General features: G+C 51.9%; 8 protein-coding genes across 8 annotated transcripts; 5 read left to right on the top strand and 3 right to left on the bottom strand.

Moving 5' to 3' along the window:
• The first annotated feature begins 681 nt into the window (after window positions 1-681).
• EDD37DRAFT_274140 (uncharacterized protein) lies at window positions 682-2,031 on the top strand. Its single transcript, XM_062810985.1, has 2 exons — window positions 682-1,092; window positions 1,144-2,031. The coding sequence occupies exons 1-2, from the start codon at window positions 766-768 to the stop codon at window positions 1,795-1,797; spliced, it is 981 nt and encodes a 326-aa protein (XP_062673623.1). The 5' UTR covers window positions 682-765; the 3' UTR covers window positions 1,798-2,031.
• An 826-nt stretch (window positions 2,032-2,857) lies between these two features.
• On the bottom strand, window positions 2,858-4,570 carry EDD37DRAFT_647395 (fungal-specific transcription factor domain-containing protein; the record flags this gene model as incomplete). The annotated part of the gene is made up of 1 exon (XM_062817865.1): window positions 2,858-4,570. One exon carries the CDS (start codon window positions 4,568-4,570, stop codon window positions 2,858-2,860), a length of 1,713 nt encoding a protein of 570 aa, XP_062673622.1.
• A 1,164-nt stretch (window positions 4,571-5,734) lies between these two features.
• Window positions 5,735-7,173, top strand: EDD37DRAFT_606523 (uncharacterized protein; the record flags this gene model as incomplete). Its single annotated transcript, XM_062814895.1, has 2 exons — window positions 5,735-6,658; window positions 6,724-7,173. 2 exons carry the CDS (start codon window positions 5,735-5,737, stop codon window positions 7,171-7,173), a joined length of 1,374 nt encoding a protein of 457 aa, XP_062673621.1.
• Window positions 7,174-7,697: 524 nt separating this feature from the next.
• Window positions 7,698-9,788, bottom strand: EDD37DRAFT_274203 (uncharacterized protein). The gene is made up of 7 exons (XM_062810987.1): window positions 9,515-9,788; window positions 9,166-9,460; window positions 8,961-9,116; window positions 8,700-8,906; window positions 8,487-8,646; window positions 8,171-8,433; window positions 7,698-8,121 (listed from the first exon to the last, which is right to left on the bottom strand). The coding sequence occupies exons 1-7, from the start codon at window positions 9,571-9,573 to the stop codon at window positions 7,822-7,824; spliced, it is 1,440 nt and encodes a 479-aa protein (XP_062673620.1). The 5' UTR covers window positions 9,574-9,788; the 3' UTR covers window positions 7,698-7,821.
• A 743-nt stretch (window positions 9,789-10,531) lies between these two features.
• Window positions 10,532-11,878, top strand: EDD37DRAFT_273947 (putative gibberellin 20 oxidase). Its single transcript, XM_062810983.1, has 3 exons — window positions 10,532-11,165; window positions 11,220-11,339; window positions 11,393-11,878. Exons 1-3 carry the CDS (start codon window positions 10,628-10,630, stop codon window positions 11,731-11,733), a joined length of 999 nt encoding a protein of 332 aa, XP_062673619.1. The 5' UTR covers window positions 10,532-10,627; the 3' UTR covers window positions 11,734-11,878.
• Window positions 11,879-11,994: 116 nt separating this feature from the next.
• EDD37DRAFT_274155 (glucose 1-dehydrogenase) lies at window positions 11,995-13,411 on the bottom strand. Its single transcript, XM_062810986.1, has 3 exons — window positions 13,257-13,411; window positions 12,912-13,106; window positions 11,995-12,750 (listed from the first exon to the last, which is right to left on the bottom strand). Exons 1-3 carry the CDS (start codon window positions 13,313-13,315, stop codon window positions 12,093-12,095), a joined length of 912 nt encoding a protein of 303 aa, XP_062673618.1. The 5' UTR covers window positions 13,316-13,411; the 3' UTR covers window positions 11,995-12,092.
• A 515-nt stretch (window positions 13,412-13,926) lies between these two features.
• Window positions 13,927-15,818, top strand: EDD37DRAFT_274077 (peptidase C45 acyl-coenzyme A:6-aminopenicillanic acid acyl-transferase-like protein). The gene is made up of 4 exons (XM_062810984.1): window positions 13,927-14,170; window positions 14,302-14,476; window positions 14,623-14,768; window positions 15,008-15,818. The coding sequence occupies exons 1-4, from the start codon at window positions 14,135-14,137 to the stop codon at window positions 15,680-15,682; spliced, it is 1,032 nt and encodes a 343-aa protein (XP_062673617.1). The 5' UTR covers window positions 13,927-14,134; the 3' UTR covers window positions 15,683-15,818.
• A 389-nt stretch (window positions 15,819-16,207) lies between these two features.
• EDD37DRAFT_647389 (uncharacterized protein) lies at window positions 16,208-17,350 on the top strand (the record flags this gene model as incomplete). The annotated part of the gene is made up of 1 exon (XM_062817864.1): window positions 16,208-17,350. The coding sequence occupies one exon, from the start codon at window positions 16,208-16,210 to the stop codon at window positions 17,348-17,350; it is 1,143 nt and encodes a 380-aa protein (XP_062673616.1).
• Window positions 17,351-17,355: the final 5 nt, after the last annotated feature.

Here is a 17,355-nt window from a genome sequence, read left to right as displayed (position 1 = left end):
GTGGATGGACGCTGGGCATGCGAAGTCCACATCACAGCTCTTGTGACCCCAGTGCGAATACGGGGCCTTACAGCTTGTCTGTCCCAGCACAAACCATCCACCACTTTCCAAACAAGTCATCCAGCCATACAATGCTGCGACTTGGCGTCCGCGGCGCTGCAGCACCTTGACATACGATGGACCTCTGTGAGCTCGATGGTGCGTTGGGTCGGTCTCTTCCTCGCCGCTTTTCGAAAGGGATGCCCTTCAGGAACCAGGATCATGCAGGTTGGACATCATCACTTCATGACACAGCAGGCGTAGCCTGACCGGTGAGCGATCATCTTACGCTGTTTCCGCCAATGTTCGAAGTTCTGCTGGGATTCATGGTACGATCATGCGTTCAGCCTGATTATGCCAGATTACCGACTCTCATTGATAAAGGTCGCCTTGCGCTCTGCAACGTTTGTTGGTTCCTGCAAATCGCTTCCATACTTCTCACCTCCAAAAGTGTGGCGCCATGGGCAATAACCCGATACCGGCAGACGCTATCTTTTGTAGTGATCTGGGTGATCCTGAATCCACAAGCTGTTGCAGTTTCTCTGCCGATGGAATAGCTGCTGAGGCACTGCTTCGACTGGCTGAATCCAAACAACACACAGTGGACCTCCGCAGGCTGCATCCAGGATTGCCAGAATTTCTCACTCCTTTTACAACTGGCAGTCTTATCACTTGCCATGGGCTTCTGACACTAGCACGAATGCGCAATACCACAATATTTTTGATATGTGTGTTGCACTTCCGGCTCTATATGGGTATCATCTGCAAGGCCTCATTCCCTCCGACGTTATGTCACAGATCAGTCCTGCATTGTCGAATGCGACGGTCACCGACATGATGAATATCGTCGATGCTACGACTCACTGCTTATTGAGTACATGTGATCAGGCACGGAATTCCAGTATCTGTGAAGCAGACTGCTCGCCAACCTCATTGCTGGTGAATTCGACGACACCGTCGATGGAGGGTATCTCTAAATGTTTGAGCACCTTGTGCGGGGGTTCACTTGCACCAGCCTTGCTATTCGCTAATGCAGACATTGCTGGCATTGGGGTATGGTGTCTTATCCCGAGTCGAAAAGTGCTGCTAAGTAACGTTGCGAAGGTATATATCTCATACACCACTCAATGCGGTCTTGCTCTTCTGGCCTGGCTGGCCTGGACGACTTTGGATTACTTGGATACACCCGCGTCTCGTGCTGAACACTCCCGAAAACCACGTCGATTGTCGCAGCAGAAGGAAAAGGTCATTTCTGGAATCGTCGAATTCCACAAAGCACAATGCTTCTTTAGCATTCCAGTCATGTTTGCGGCAATGCTTTCCGGCATATTTCACACCAACGCCCTCAACGTCTACACACTTCTACCTATCGCGCTGAACAGTATTGCGCCACTGCAACTTGTCTTCTTCATGATTGTTCGACATGCACGGTTCTCGAGGTACTTGGTGCTTCTGACCGCCTTCAGCTGGGTGTTGGCCAGTATCGTGTACTGGACATTATACGTGCAGCTCACCCGCAATCTAGGGTTGCCTAAATCGGACATTGTGCTTTTCAATGAACAGTACATGGTGTCACTCGCCAGCACACCCAGGTGCGGCGGATTCTCTGCTTTGGCCGTATGTCCGAGTGAGATCATCCTTGCATGGAACATGGGGCCCCTGACTAAGCGTATTCGTCATTCGAATACAGTCCTTGGGTTTGGAGCTGGTATGCGTTCTGCTTCATGGCTATTCTTACCCAGCGCAGTCTCGGAATGATTGCTACGAATTCTCGGGTGAGGCATTCATGGCGGAATAACAGGTACATCAAATTATTACGCAAACATCCCCGATTTGCAAAGATTGCACGGGACTGCCTACTGCGGACGGAGTTAGTTGTTTGCGTTGCATTGGTATGCGTCCAGCTGTACTACCTATCTCTCGCATTTGATATGTCGCTCGTCGATGTCCACAATTGGGGTTTCGGCCAAATCATCGCGGTTACGGTTTGGGTGCCTCCAGTAGTGGAATTTGTTCATGTACAGATAAGTACGTATTTCTGGGACCATTTGGACGAGTTCATGCTGACGGTACACAGGCGGCGTTGTCTCAGGATCGAAGCATCGCCTTGCAAAGACTTTGACCATCAGAAGGGTGGATGACAAGAGCGCCAGACAAGTCGATCAAGGAGAGACAGTAGGGTCTTCTCAGATGCGCAGTATGACTTCGGCGCTTCTCAAAAACAACGTACAAAGTGTGCCCACAACGCAGGCTCCGTCCCCTCTGCCCAGCTCAGATGACAGCGGTAGGGATAGCGGTAGGGACAGCGGTGAGGAGAGCAGCAGTGATAGAAGTAGAGACAGCAGCCATGCAAGGTCAACTGCAACACCCATTGCTACAACTGCGGATCAGCAACATTTTGGGTTCAGGAGAAGGACGACCACAAAGCTCGAGGAAGGTGTTGTTGCTGGTAAGCCCACAGGTCCTAGAACTTGAGTGTCGGGTGTCATGGTCCTCAGGACTTATGCAATGGCTGGATGCACTTATGATTGGTATTGAAGAGCAATCACCGCAGGTACCTCAAGTTCATTACGTCAAAATTGTTTCCGGCTTCAGCATGGCCTGGGTGGATTTGACGTTTTCTCGAATCGACCGGAGAAATCTTATGCTCGATGGCTTCAGGCGCAAAAGTGCAGCAGGCTATAGTAGATTTGCGAAGCAGATCGGAATGATTGATCAAAATGACTGATCTGATCTCTCTTCACCGAGGTGACTTCAAGTCTGGATGAACGGTGAGACGGAGCATGGATTATCAATCACCCCTCACTGGTTCGACGTCTCAGCCAGATAAAGTTGGGTCCATCCCAAACCCGAATTCTGCATTCCAGTCGTAGGGTAGGTACGTGAAGGTGTCTGCAGACTCGGTGCCGTTTCCGCCGATGAGCGGATTGAAGACCGGCCAAAAAGTAAAAGGATCAACCCGGTCGGTCGCAACATCGAGATAGTCCCTAACGGGGTACTCCTGGAGCAAGGTTTGGTGGGCGGTACTTTGTTCTCGTTGAAGAAGGAAATCCGAGTACTCTTGCTTGATAGGACCTAGAAGACGATCGTATTCCTGGAGGCACTGCGTTGCGGCCGGCCACCGCTCGGAGATGGTGGAGAAGAAACGTGAGAAGCATCTCATCTGCTCTTCGACTTCCTCCAAGGTATGCAAGTCGGCGATTTCATTCTTGCAGTATTGGATCGCCTGCAGAAACACGACGGCGGATGAAAAAGTGTGGTGACATGGGTGGAAGACATATTTCATGTAGCCGAAGTCGGTGTTTGCTTGCTCCCAGTAGCCCGTGGCTACGCGGACACCTGCCGTGAAGGCTTTCATAAAGTTCTGAGGACTCGGGATCTTCAATCTTGGCGACGGACTGAAAAGGAGGACGATGATGTAGTTGTATGCAATGTCGGCATACAGTTCCATCTCATCCCATTGCGATTTGACCAACGGATCCGGATTCAGTCTTGCTGTTTGATGGGCCTCCTCCAACCAGTCCTGTATCTCCTTTTCTGTCTTTGCCATCCAGTCTTCTAGCGAAGCGCAGCTCGTTGGCAATGGCTCGTTCTGATACAGCACGGCCATGATGTCGGACTCGACCTGCCGGAAGTGCCAGATTCTGCGCGACACGAATTTGGCTCGTAGTGCTGAGGTATCAATGTGCGTTTTCGATATGGCATGGTCTTCGAACTCGGACGGGAACGAGACACTGATGTATTTGTTCAGTGTTCTGACAGGTCGGTGTAACCCAGCGCTCACAGCCACCTCCATTTCCCAAGCGCACCAGAATATTCGACGACGCATATCCCGTTCTAGGAGATCAATTCCAAAGCTGTCTGGAAGCTCCTTATGGAGACCGAGATCGATACATGCCTCGCTCGACACAGCCGTCAGAAGCCACAGATTAGCGACGCTAGGGTTCAAGAATGTGTACTGGATCAGTAGCAGGAGTGCCTGCAAGCCCTCCATGTCATTCGACAAGACTGCCGGCACTTGAAGCATGGCGTTTCGAAAGAGGCCTGTCGCCAGAGACTGGGCACGTGCCTGTTTGTTTCTTGCCGCTGTTGAAAGCGAAATGGCCATGATCAGACTCACAATGTACACGTCTCGAGCCTGCACCTGCGTGTCCAAGTTTGCACCTGCAGAGTTGTTTCCGAAGAGAGCCTGGAAGGACTCGATCACCTCCGCAGAGTGATAAATGGGGTACTGGTGGATGATTCTGGTTATGTAGATGTCGAACAGGAACTCGGCCACATTTGTTGGAACGGAGCTCAGCGGAAGATTTGAGGGTTGCTGGTTGAGAATCGACCGCGGGTGATTTTCGTCGAGGTCTGTCAATCCGAACGATTTCTTGGCCGATGGGATTTGAGTAGGAGCCGCCGCACAGCCTGCGAGGCGAACACTTTGGGTGAGGCCAAGGAAGGAACTGGTGGTGTCGTGCAAGGCATTTGCCACGCCTGCATTGTCTGTTGCGCGCGCCGCGAATGCCATCCGTGGTGTGACCATTTCTAGAGGCTTTGGAGCCTTCAGACTGGTTCTGGAGAAGGATGAAGGGATGGCTCCATCATTTCGACCCTCCAAGTCTGCGATGCGGCCTTCCAAGTATCGAGCAATGCTTCGTGGAGCAAAGGTATTTGTGGCTGTGTCCAGTGCCACACAGGGAACTCCTGCTGCCAAACATACCGAGCATGATGGTGACTGAGCATCGCACTGATCACAGAATATGGTCAGCAGATAGTTGGTTGCTCATGCAGCTTATGGGGTAGCCCAGACCATGACCTTCCTCTGGCGACATCTCGCGCACGAGAGGACCCTCCTCCGAACTCGTTTAGCTGAGCGCATGGCTACTTATTCTTCCTTCAAGCTGCCATACTTATTGACGCTGAATGGCCGGGAACATGAGCGCAAAGATGAGATAGGATACTTTCACACATTTTGAAGGGATCGCTTCCAAGGACGCGGATAGTGGGCGGGATCTCAGTGGTTGGTAAGAAGGTAAAGCCGGAAGTTCCCACAGGTAAATGATACAGTCCAATGCCAAGTCGCTGGCAACTAGGCTCTTCCCTTATCTATCGCGATCCCCGAAGCCGAAGGTCCTTGGTGATACTGTAAGGGCTAGTGCTTTGCGCCAAAATTATTGATGTCTTATGGGCAAGGGACTTGGAGAATAAGACATCACGTATTTTGGCGCAAAGCACTTAGGCCCAGTAGGACCCCTAACCTGGTTGTTAAGGTCTAGGCGCTCTGGATGCCTGGTTAGCCCTGTGGCCCGTAAGTGACACAGGTCACTATGCCTAGAGGTTGAAGAGGCGGGTTCCAACTTCCCAAAACACCAGGCCGTCCCAATTATAAGTGCGATTTTCCTTCCCGATCTCGAATTGGCACTCACACTCTCTCACCATTGCCTTGCCCGCACCTCGTGGATATGTGTAAAATCTAATTAGGCACACCACATCACACCGCACTTCGTTGGGAAGATATGTCAGCTACTGCTCGAAACGAACTCTCAGTGATGTCCATTGCTCGGCACATGTAATGGGACTTCTGAAGCTCCCCGCCCATATCGGCTCGCCGGCAGTCCATTTCTATGTGAGCAGAACAGAGTCCTACATTTAGAGGACGGCGCAATCGTCGACCTCAGTCAACGTGACAACATTCTAACACCAGAACATGGCGGAAGCCACGGACCTGGATACTCTACTTCAACTTTTGCCAGCCTGTAGGCGATGTCGAAGCCACAAAAGGCGGTGCGACACTCAGTTGCCAGCGTGTGCCAATTGCAGCAAGGTTGGAGCGGACTGTGTCTTCTTCGACCATGTCTCCAAAGAGTTGCTGCCACGAACATATATTGCTTCATTAGTCGACCACCTTCGATCCCTGGAGGCGGCAAGAGAATCAAGCACGGGACAGATCTCGGATTCAGCGTCCAATGAGACGCTTGAAGCAGAGGGACAACACTTCTTTGGCGTTGGTGACGCCCTTCGATACCTGGGCCCTCGAGCTCCTCTTGTGGCGCAGGTTGATGCAGTCTTGCCGAAGGCGCAACCTCGCATCAAGGAACCATGTCTTCCACTGGAAATTCCTTCGTCATCGTTTGCAAGTGAGGATACGCACCGCTTCCTCGTCGGCAAGTACTTTGATACCTTGCAAGAACTATATCCCATCTTGGATCCGACTCTACCCTACTTGGAAGATCCCTCATTCTCTAGGGCTGACCTGGACCCTTCTGAATGCTTCAATCTCTACATGGTCTACTCAATAGCATGTCACTGCCTGCCAGGCAATGACTGTCAGCTCGTCCTCCTCTCAGACACATTCTATAAAGAGGCTTTGACCTATGCCGATCAGGTCACGGCGGAGCTAACCGTGGAAGCTCTCCAAGCGGTGGTGCTTTTGGCTTTGCGCAGTCTATACGACGCTCAAAACGGCAGTCTTGGTCAACAGGTGGCCTTTGCACACCGGATGGAAGTGGAATTGAGCACTCGAGAGGTCGACGAGCACTCCTTACTCCTGGAGCGTCTGAGATTGGCCATATTCTGCGTCGGCACGCAAGTTGGCACGGCTCTGGACCGCCCGTCTGGCCTGATTGATCCAGTAAGTTCCACACTATGATCTTCATCAGCTCGAGACATCCCTCAGGTATTGACTTTTGATGATAGGAGTTGACAGGGCCGATGGGATCCATGAGAGATGCCGAAAAGCTCAGCGTTCTTCATAAGCTGCAATCAAGGTTTCGGAATGGACAGTCTCTTGATGAATCGGACATGATAATTCTAGACGAAGCACACGCTACGCAGCGATCACCTTTGCTGGCAGCCGCCTGGAGTGAAACACGGCTCATCGTCAATCCCAATGCCGAGTCCGCCTCCCAATTGCTGACTTGCTACGATCGCGAAGATATGATCTTGACAGTTTTCACATCCCACTGGGTATATAAAGCCGCCACGATCCTGTTGTCAGGCGGTCTAACTCGAAAAGCTCTTGATGGCCACGTACTCGCCGTGACGATCCTGGGTCGCTGTGCTTTGAAGTGGCCCAATGCCAGAGCCATTCAGGAAATGCTCAATCTCCTTTTCAAATCGAAGACAAGTCCTGACGCCATGGGTTAGTCCTACTGTCGTGGAGCAAGCCGTCTATCCGAAAGAGCATTTGAAACGACACAAATGGAAGCATCAAGTGGATACGTCCTCGGAGTCCAGAAGAGGACCAGGATACTGGTGTCTGCCAAACCATGGTATCGCTTTGCATATGTCCCGGGTGACTATTTTCAGGCAGCAGCACCATACACATCTTTCAGCTGGATGGGCACGATGGGATACCTCCTCGGCTGGCTCCATCGACATATGACATAATTCCAGTCGGCCAGGTGCACTGCCACGTGGTAGAAAGAGGCGAACAAAGCAATGAGGCTTCCGAGTGCAGTGAATTTCGACGACATTGTCAGTACCATCAATGGCGAATCAACAGTCCATTCGAGCTCTATATCTATGCCATCTACACAAGAGCACATGCTACCGATTCCAAGCAAATGTCTGTTGAGATACGACGCCCTTTTTTCTTTGTATTGAGGACGTGAAGAATTTGGTCGACTCAAATGCTATTCCCCAGTCCTCGACAGGAATTCATGGATAACCACACATCCATTATACATGACAGATTCACAAGGCCGTGTCTTAAATGTCAAAACCAGAGGTGGCAGGAAATGGGTCTCTGCAATGCCAGAAATCGAGGTTTGACCAGGGTCAATGGATGACAACCTAGGCCTTGTTGTCGCCCACGGTGACAGTTCCGTCTTCAAGAGGGATCGCCTTTTCACCCTCCATAGCAACGTCGGTGATGTGGTGCTCCTCCAAGACGTGCTTAGGGATCACCACGTCATCCTCGCCGTTGAAGTACTCGGTTTCACGGATATGGAACGCGGCGAGGTAGGCGAAAACCAACACACCGGTGGTGTAGAAGGCGAAGATGACAGCGGCCTCTTTCATGTAGGGCACAGCAGTAGAGTCGACTCCGAAACAGATGGCTTCTCCGGCACCCAAGATTCCACGGAACACGCCCTAGATCCGTTAGTTGTGTTTATCATGGGGATATAGGGTTCGAACTCACCGAATAGTTAGCAGCCTTGCGTGGCGAGTTTGTCAGGGTTCCCAGGAAATACAGAATAAGGTACTGCCAGAGGGAAGAGAAGATCCAGTTCATCATGAACAGAAAGAAAATGGCGACGAATTCACCATCGGTCCAGTCCAAGGCTGGCGATGGGGGGTCGGCACGGTTGTACTTTCTTGTGCGAACAATTTCCCAGATCCACGCCGCGACGAGAGGAATTCCAACCACGGCCAAGCCGATGAAGGCTCGAGTCTGTCGTTTCCCTAGACGCTTTCTGTTAGCTGAGTGTAGGGCCCAGTGTATGTGCCTCTCTTACATTTCTTGTTATCCAAGATCCATTGAAGACCCCAACCTGCTGGGATCTGTAAGACCACCGAGATGAAGGATAGCAGGCATCGGGTTCGCAGGTTGTTGTGGAAAGCGTTGACAGAGCCGCCATAGACCAAGAAACATTCTGCTGGAAGGAAGGCTGGAATCTGTTCGGGGTGTCAGCATCTCTAACTGGTCCGAGGAGGAACAAGAAACTCACCATAATCAACAACTTCCAATCTCTGAAGATCTCGAGATTCGCCTTCAATTCCTCCATGAACGAGCGAGCTTTGACGACAGCGATGGGTGTACCATCGTCACGGACGATCTTGTTAGCGGGCCTAAGTGCGAATGCGCCTATCATGCCGATTGACATCAAGACGATGAAGATGATGTAGACAGCGTGAGGCACACCGGCTGCTTCGGTCTGTTTGAAGAGTTAGCTACCTGCACTAAGCTATCGAGATAGGTGGCCACTCACCGAATTGCGGTTGATGATCAGAGGGATGATACCGCCGACCACGGCACCCATAGCCTGAAGGTTGATGGACATGGTGATGTATTTGCCTCGATCTTGTTCCTCAGAGTAAGACATGGCAATGGAACCCATGACGACGAAGATCAACCCGGCAGATATCTATCAGTTGTCAGCTTGTGGCTTCATATGTCTCGGTGCTAGAACTCACTCCAATGCACACGCCGGCAAAGATGGGAAAGCCTTCTTTGCCCGTCGCGTCGAAGTACCACAGACTTCCAACGTAAATGATGTAGCCAAGTACACCCAGAGAGGCTGTAATGGCAGGACCGATCTTGTTGAGAACGGATCCACCGAACGAGGCAGAAAAGAACCAGACGGCACAAAGCGTCGAGTTCACTACCTGCACCGTCGCAGCGTCGTTCGGACGCCCTCCACCGGCCCCCAAAAGGTTGAGGGCAACATAAAGTCCAGCAGTGAGACCGACCAGAATGCCGATAATAACACTGTTAGGTGTCAGTCAACCAATGTCCTCGAAAGAGTCGAGACGAACAACTTACTTCTGCCAGTAAGGCGAATTCAGTCTCACCTCAGGGAGACCTGGAATCTTGAAAGCCATTTTTTCGGATTTTCCACCAATTGTCCTAGCGAAGACAGTGTGACACGGCACAAATGTGGTGCTTCAAACAGTCGCTCTATCAGCCACCAGAGGTTTTGCGAGGTCGTCTTTCCCGCAACGCCTTCTTATATATCTTGAGGTACCTAGTCGCTAGCTCTGGCACCAGCGTTTGATATCAATCTAGCAGGATGAACTGGCATCTAATCAATGTCAATTATTATTAGGGGCGGGTCGCCGCCGGTCCACTAACAGAGGTAAATGCCCTTTAATGATGTACGTGCGCGGTTGTCCGTCGCCCAGGTCCTTCGCCTTGTTCCGTCGCCAGGGTCCGGAACCGTTTTCTATCGTGCAAAACCATGCATGATATCCAACGACGATCGACCCGGCTGCTGTGCGCACCAATCAGCAATTGACTACTCTCTTACCAAACATGGTACTCGGCCGTCCACCGTCCAACCACTTCGCTTTCAATAGACGAGATACTCCTATCTATCAGTTTTGCGAGCGACCAGCCGCCCAGGCATCAGGGTTCCTTTCGAACCAACCTAAAATTCATCACGATCGTCGCACTTTGATGCCATCGGTTACATACATCCGTGATAACCGGCGCTTTATCAACATGCCATGTGCTTTCGACAGTGTGATTCACTACCGAAGTACTGTCGAACCCGTCAAGAGAGTTTGCCCGAACCGTCTTGTTGCAACTTTGATAAGGCTTATGCCAGGTCGAACAATGCTTTCGCCACCAAGACGCCCAAGCAGTTGTTCATCATGGATCCCAATCCCCCGCGGATGCGCCTACCACCGGTGGGTACTCCCCATACATTCGGACGTGGACTCTTTGCTGTTCGTTTTGGTTTGAGGTCTAGATTCATTTCTTTTTTTTGCACCGCCTGGGACGCTTTCTAAGAGAAGAAACTATGAGTATTCAACGACCAACGACCAACGACCAACTATCGTCATATTGAATGACTTTTCGAGCATCCCATCCTTACTTGAGCCCTATATCCCTAAGACTTATCTAGCTTTTGCGTGTTACTGAACCACGACAAAGATGGGTAGCATTGCTGAATCAGCCCCTTCCATTGAAATCCCCATCATCGACATCTCCAGGTACCTGTCTGGCGACCCCGAGGGCAAGAAAAAGGCCGCACAGGAGTTCCGCCAGGCGTGCGAAAACCAAGGATTCTTGCAGGTCGTGGGACATTCCGTGCCCAAAGAAGTCCAGGACCGTTTTTTGGCAGAGGTCGCTAGATTCTTCGCGCTGCCCATAAGCGAGAAAACAAAAGTGTCTCAAGAGAACTCAAAATGCTACAGAGGGTATGAGCGCAAGGGCGGACAGAAACTCGACGAACTTGACGACTCGGCCACGCCGGACCAAAAGGAAGGGTTTTCGGTCAGGCCAGAAAGGCCGCTGGGCCGGTTCCTCCAGGGGCCGAATCAGTGGCCGGAGGATCTGCCGGGATTCAAGGAAGCCTACATGGAGTATTTTGATGAGGTGCACAAACTTTCGAAGTCGGTGTTTCGATTGATGGCGTTGTCGCTTGACATGCCAGAAGATCATTTCGACGCGTTTGCCGCGGATCCAGACGGTATGCACTCCCCAAGCAACTTATCCAAACGAACGCCAGGACTGACTTTATCAGGCCTCTGTCTATGTCGATCTCATCACTACCCACCCACTCCCAAAGATGTTGCAGGGAGAACTCGAGGGGTGGGAGCTCACACCGACTTTGGGGCCATGACCCTGCTGCTGCAAGACGAAGGTAAAGTTTTCTTTGACGCTGCTTCGCTTGATAGCTCCTGACTGAATTGCTAGTTGGCGGCCTAGAAGTCCTTCACAGAGCCACAGGAAACTGGCACAACGTAGTCCCCGTCAAGGGAGCGTATGTCTGCAACATCGGTGACCTCATGCAACGTTGGACCAACAACCGGTACAAGTCGACCATGCACCGAGTCATCTCGCCACTCAGTGGTAAAGACAGGTACTCGTGCGCGTTCTTCAACGACGGAGCCCTCGACACCATCATCGAGGCTCTGCCTACTTGCGTGGCCCCAGACCAGAAACCAATTTATGGACCCCTTAAGGTTGAGAAACATATCGTCGATCGTTACCTCCAGAGCTACGGCGCCGCGGGTACAGTGTTGGTGGCTTCATAGTTTCAGTACTTTTCAGGTTGGTGGTGGAGCGAAGAAATTGATCGATATGGTGGATAATCTGTGCAACCTATGTAGAGAACTCGTCGTCTTTTTGCGGGAGTCGTACGGTGAACCAGGAGAGAAGATGAAGGGGCAAGGGATTGAAATTTGTAGGACTTTGTGATGGTTACGGCGTCATGTAAATGATTTTTATCTCCCTGAAGTGGTATCTAAGACAAGAGCATTATCCGTTCCTCCACAGCCCTATTCACATACAGTCGATGAACACTCGACCTCAGTCAAGATTATTGCTTGAATCTCCGGAGATTATTGTCTGTATGTATGACCTGGCTTTCCTGTGTTCCCACTATAGTCGATTTCTAAGGCTTACCTCCCTTGACCTCGACGCCGGATAGTTTGCCGGCCTTGAACTCGTCGACCATCTTTTCCATGGTGACCCATTCGACGCCGTCGTGCTCGTTGATCCACTCAATGATGCGCTCGTGCATGAGTACCACTTGAGGCTTACCGCTGACCTGAGGGTGGATGCTCATGGGAAAGACGAAAGTGTCGTACTCCCGGTACAGAAAGGAAAACTGGTCCTTCCAAAGTCGTTCGATGACGTACGGGTCGACGAAGCCGTGGGTCGAGGCCTGCTTCAACGAGAGTTGAAACGGCGGCCAGTCGTCCAGGTGCCAGTTGGCCGGGACTTCGACCACCTGGGAAGGCTTGAGGGCGCTCATGGGCTTCATCCATTCGGATGCGTCTAGCGATGTGTCGGTCTCGGTCCATTCCTCGTCGCCGGTCGGGCAGTAGTAGAGTTGCGAGTCGTGGTGCATGAACGAGTGGTCGTATTCGACGCCAAACTCTTCGAGAAGCTTGATCGTCTCCCGTGACGTCGACCACGCCGGAGCCGTCCAGCCTCGCGGTTTCTTGCCAATAAACTCGGTCAGCACGTGGATCGACTTGGTCAGGACGTCCCGCTGTTGCTGCTCGTTCAGGGTCGACACAAACTCGTGCGTGTAGCCGTGTAATCCTCTGTAAGCCACATTGTGCGTCGTTAGCCTCGTATTCTGCCGCCGTTGCCAGCTCATAGGGGTTATGGGGCTGAGAAGAAACATGGAGAGAAGAGGGCGTTGCTCCGAGATAGAGCTCAATAACTTCACGAACAGTGAGATGATGCAGACTGTTGCACTTACATTTCGTGACCTGCGTCTCTGACCTTTGCCAGTTGATCCGGGAAAGTCTCGATCGAATGAGCCGGCACGAACCAGGTCGTCTTGATGCCGTACTTGTCCCACAGCCTCAACAGTCGGTCAATGCCCACGGTGGCACCGAAGACACCACGAGACACGTCGGTGGGGTTGGCTGGTGAGCCATCTCGAGTGTTGATCCTGGACAGAAGGTACAGGGTCAACTGCTGAACAAAAGGACATGTGAAGGCAAGTGGTTGACGTGAATGAAGTCCAGGGCCGTATTTCGTGTGGAACCCTCTTCTCCATTCCTGCCTTCTCCCTGGGGTGTCTCTGGGACAATTGACTTACCATCCACTAACAGCATCGACGTCGATGCCGTAGCCAACGAGGACTCGCTTCTTCCCCATTGTTGGTATCTGTTAATATCCTGGGATCTGCTCTTCGTCGGAGATGAGGCGAGATAGCTTGTATTGCTTGTTTGGCTCGAAACCTGACACCCTTCCACGAGATATGTGAACAAAAATTAATTCAACAAAGTCGCCCGAGAGTACGTCGGTCCATTCACGTGGTATGCAAGAGAAAAGGAGCGCACCACATGTCTACATTTTCCAACTTTTGCATATTCTATCAAAGCCCTTCTGTACCATCGAGAAATGACTCGGCTGGACCTGACAGGGGTGGCTCCCAGATGACCGGATCAAGGCGCTAAGAGATTCGGTCGAAGGCGCAATCTGACGCCTATCTGAGTTTCTCTTACGGGTACGGAGTATGAGAGGGTGGAGGTCAGGGTCGACCGTTGCGCGAGGCATTTGCTCTGGAACCCTGACTGTGGTTGTTAGTCAGTGGTAAACCGGAACGTGGGTAGTGACAGTGTCGTTACCTGCTGTTTGTCGATGGATTGGCGAAAGTATTCGAAGCCGCTTTGCCGGTGGCGTGTTGAAGCCTCGCCATGTAGGCTTCGGAATTGAGCGCCAATGGTCGACAAGGGTGAAAAGCATCTCCAACAACGGTCAGATCGTCTTCCCCGTCGGCTTTAGGCGTGACGAGGAGAAACTTGGATGTTTTACTGATAAGCGCGTTCTGTACCCAAAAGACCGACTGAGTGACTTTTTGGTGATTGAGTGCGAAAATCAGCCGTTTACCTGCACTTTGAACAGATTACGAGAGGGAAAAGACGCGGCACAACGTACCACAATCAGCCCAGTTAAATATCGCCAATTCTCAAGATGTTGACGGTCGAGTGTTCTGGAACTCCGTACGAGGTACGTACATGGAAATTGAACGTTTCCCGTGCCTCCAAAAGACGCGAATCAATCTCGTCAATCGTTGGGTGCGCGAGATCCACGTGAGCGAAGAAACAAGTCTGACAATCTCGTCTCGTCGTGGTGGATAGATCGGAGTGCAACATGGCACAGCCGCGAAGGCGCACATTGAACGATGCATCGCCTTTTATGCCGGGCTATTTGAGAAGACCAGCAAAATGGACTGGCCGCAGGTGCAAGACGTGGCTCGCAGTTTCGACGCGCACATCGAGTCGACCTGGCCGACTTATCACGAAGAAATAAAAGGTAAGGCATCCTGATCCAGCAGAAACAAACAAGCAGAGAAAGAAGATTCGACTTGCCCGCAAGGAGAATGTCCCGCCTTCTTCTGCCTAGTCTTTCCCACGTCCTGTTGAACCTTCAATGATCCGCTAACTGGTTTGTTTCAACAGGCATCGCTGCTGGCTCGGGTCGCCCACTCTTGGATATCGTCGCGCTCAACGTGCGGACGGAGATTGCGTTTGGCAAGTTCAGCGACGGGTGCACTTCGTTGGCATGGCACACCGAGAAGAGAGCATACCTCGGCCAGAATTGGGACGTGAGTACGAGCAATCCATATACACGCAACACACACTTCCTTCTCTCCGGTCCTCCGCCTGTGTCGAGCGGAAGAGGGCAGGCTGTTCCTCCCCTTTCTGTCAGGCCATGAAAAGGCAAGGCCGGCGAAGAACCAGCAAGAGCTTGAAAGAGCCAAACCTGCAGCCAACTGACGACGGCCTCCCTCTCCCCCACCTATATCTTCCTTACATGATGGCTGACCATGCTTTTCGATCGCAGTGGATGCTCAAACAGAAGGAAAACCTCTTCATTCTCAAGATAGTCCAAGCCGGTAAGCCGTCGATCCAGATGGTCACGGAAGCCGGCATCATCGGCAAGATCGGCTTCAACTCGGCGGGCGTGGGCGTCTGCCTCAACGCCATCAAATCCCAAGGCATGGACCCCACGCGACTCCCGGTGCATCTGGCATTGAGGATGGCTCTGGAAAGCCATTCGACCAAAGACGCGTTGCAGTCGCTCGAGCATTGGGGTATCGCCGCGCCCGGACACATCCTTATCGCCGACTCGACTGGCGATGCCGTGGGATTCGAATTCACCTCGACCACGATGCTGAAACTCCTGCCAGACGCTAAGGGCAGAGTCGTCCACTCGAATCACCTGCTCCTGAAGCATCCAGGCATCATCGATACCGTTTGGATCAAGGACTCCCTATTCCGGGTCGACCGTATGTCAGAGCTGACCGAAGACCTGGCCACCACGGAGCCCACCTGGGCCCAGGTGTCGCGGCTGTTTGAGGACGAGGTGAACGCCCCCACGGCGATCTGCCGCGATCAGAAAGGCGAGTCAACCTCAGGGACTCTCTTCAACATCATCATGGACCTGAAACAGAAGACTGCCGTTGTCCGCTTGGGAAGACCCTGCCAGACGGAGGAAACGGACGAGTTGGCATTTTGAATTCTGCCTTTGATGTACGAGTGCCACTTTAAGAGCCAGGATGAAAGGAAGTACTACTATAGCAGCCACGACAGGAATGATGATATGAACGTTTGTCCCTTGACTTGCACGAGCTGGCGATTGTCTGTTGCCTGCCACCACAAAGGGTGAATTTTGCTTAGAAATGATGTAGTCACCCATCCATGGACACTCGGACGAGGAGAGGCGCATTAAAAGCTCTTACATCCATTTGACACCAACGAATAGCCATGATGGCAATGACTACTGTGATACTACGGAAGAACTTTCATGGCAGACATTGTGATACTTGACCAGTGCTCACCGAGTACAAGATGACGCGCCTTGGTGTTTTCAGAGCCATTCCTGGGCCCGAATATTAGCCGGGAAAATACTGTGACAATGTGCATCAACAATCCATATCGTGCTGCGAGTTCGCTTCTTTCATACAACACGTTACCTGCTAATCCTAGCTGTTGGTGGCAAGATTTTGATGAAGCAGGCATTGCTCTGGCCTCAAGTTGCAACATGCCGGCACCTGCTTCAAGGTCACTAGATGCCACGCTGCAGACATCGATAATACTGTGCGAGCGATTCGCATCCTCGCTTGCGCCAAACGCTTCAGTCGAGTTGCCTCCTACGAATAGTGACTCACCGTCACCTCTCATACTGCTGGAAGCAGCTGCCACGGCGCTAAAGTCTCAAGCGACCAAACTATCCTTGCTGACCATAACGGCTCCATTCACGCCTTCTGCGGTCACGACATGCCTCAACTCACTCAACGAATCCATCCTGACTTCGCTGGTTACAGCCGCCCTCCTGACGACCCCAGAGCTGTTCACTCCATCCTATTCCGCGGAATGTCGCTCTCTTGCGGCGGCCTTATTGCGGGATATTCAGGGTCTGCTCCGCCTGGTGGAAAAGCGCAGTTGTGACAGCAAACCTAAGGCAGAGGTGCCTGCAGGGGAGAAGAAGACGATTACTGAAGCCACCGGACGCGTGTGGGATGACTGTGATAGACTCGGTTTACTGGCAAAAGAAGACGTCCCGGGCTATGCTCTGAGAAAATCGAAGCAATGGCTTGACTTGATGAAAGATGCTGTCAAAGAACTGGAAGAATGGGACCCTGAGGAGGACATCGACGACGAAGACCCATTCGGCGAGAATCCCAGCGACGATGAAGACAGCAATGACCCGAACGACACGGGCGACGATAGTGATCGAGCCGCCATCTCTGCTGGTGTCAAGGTGCAAGCATTAAAAGTCTTGAATCGCATCCCACAGAGCATCCATGTTGTGGTCAAGCAAAGACTGGAGAAGCTCGACTTGACGACACCAGCATCACCGGAGCAAATGAAACAGTTGGACACACTACAACAACGGAACCGACTAATTTCGGAACTCATCGACGAATCCGCGGAAGGCATGTATTTGGGAAACCTCGAATTGTGTCTGAAAAAGGCCGGCGAGGCTCGTGCCCTCACAATCGAAGTGGTCGAGTCGGTCATTCAGCCTCTCTTTCCTGCCACTCCCGCGTTGACTCCCGCGTCAACGACTACAGAAACCAAAGAGGACAAATTCATAAAAAGAGCTCTGGAATGGATCATGCAAGTCGACACTGGTCCAGCTCCTCCACGACAAACAACGGCACAATCTTCTTCGGCAAGATAACCCGG

Source organism: Exophiala viscosa (assembly GCF_022695815.1).
Source record: "Exophiala viscosa unplaced genomic scaffold EDD37scaffold_2, whole genome shotgun sequence".
In the NCBI taxonomy this organism is placed as follows: domain Eukaryota; kingdom Fungi; phylum Ascomycota; class Eurotiomycetes; order Chaetothyriales; family Herpotrichiellaceae; genus Exophiala; species Exophiala viscosa.
Note: the sequence above shows the minus strand (reverse complement) of the source record. Positions and strands in the feature narration are given on the sequence as shown.

Coding starts and splice junctions, on each gene's coding strand:
- EDD37DRAFT_274140 (XM_062810985.1), top strand. CDS start 766: ATGTGTGTTGCACTTCCGGCTCTATATGGGTATCATCTGCAAGGCCTC. Junction 1,093..1,143: donor CAGACATTGCTGGCATTGGG/GTATGGTGTCTT, acceptor AACGTTGCGAAG/GTATATATCTCATACACCAC.
- EDD37DRAFT_274203 (XM_062810987.1), bottom strand. CDS start 9,573: ATGGCTTTCAAGATTCCAGGTCTCCCTGAGGTGAGACTGAATTCGCCT. Junction 9,461..9,514: donor AATTCGCCTTACTGGCAGAA/GTAAGTTGTTCG, acceptor GACACCTAACAG/TGTTATTATCGGCATTCTGG. Junction 8,122..8,170: donor GCAAGGCTGCTAACTATTCG/GTGAGTTCGAAC, acceptor TAACGGATCTAG/GGCGTGTTCCGTGGAATCTT.
- EDD37DRAFT_273947 (XM_062810983.1), top strand. CDS start 10,628: ATGGGTAGCATTGCTGAATCAGCCCCTTCCATTGAAATCCCCATCATC. Junction 11,166..11,219: donor GTTTGCCGCGGATCCAGACG/GTATGCACTCCC, acceptor TGACTTTATCAG/GCCTCTGTCTATGTCGATCT. Junction 11,340..11,392: donor CCTGCTGCTGCAAGACGAAG/GTAAAGTTTTCT, acceptor CTGAATTGCTAG/TTGGCGGCCTAGAAGTCCTT.
- EDD37DRAFT_274155 (XM_062810986.1), bottom strand. CDS start 13,315: ATGGGGAAGAAGCGAGTCCTCGTTGGCTACGGCATCGACGTCGATGCT. Junction 13,107..13,256: donor GTCGATGCTGTTAGTGGATG/GTAAGTCAATTG, acceptor CCTTCTGTCCAG/GATCAACACTCGAGATGGCT. Junction 12,751..12,911: donor AGAGACGCAGGTCACGAAAT/GTAAGTGCAACA, acceptor TGTGGCTTACAG/AGGATTACACGGCTACACGC.
- EDD37DRAFT_274077 (XM_062810984.1), top strand. CDS start 14,135: ATGTTGACGGTCGAGTGTTCTGGAACTCCGTACGAG. Junction 14,477..14,622: donor TTATCACGAAGAAATAAAAG/GTAAGGCATCCT, acceptor TTGTTTCAACAG/GCATCGCTGCTGGCTCGGGT. Junction 14,769..15,007: donor ACCTCGGCCAGAATTGGGAC/GTGAGTACGAGC, acceptor TTTCGATCGCAG/TGGATGCTCAAACAGAAGGA.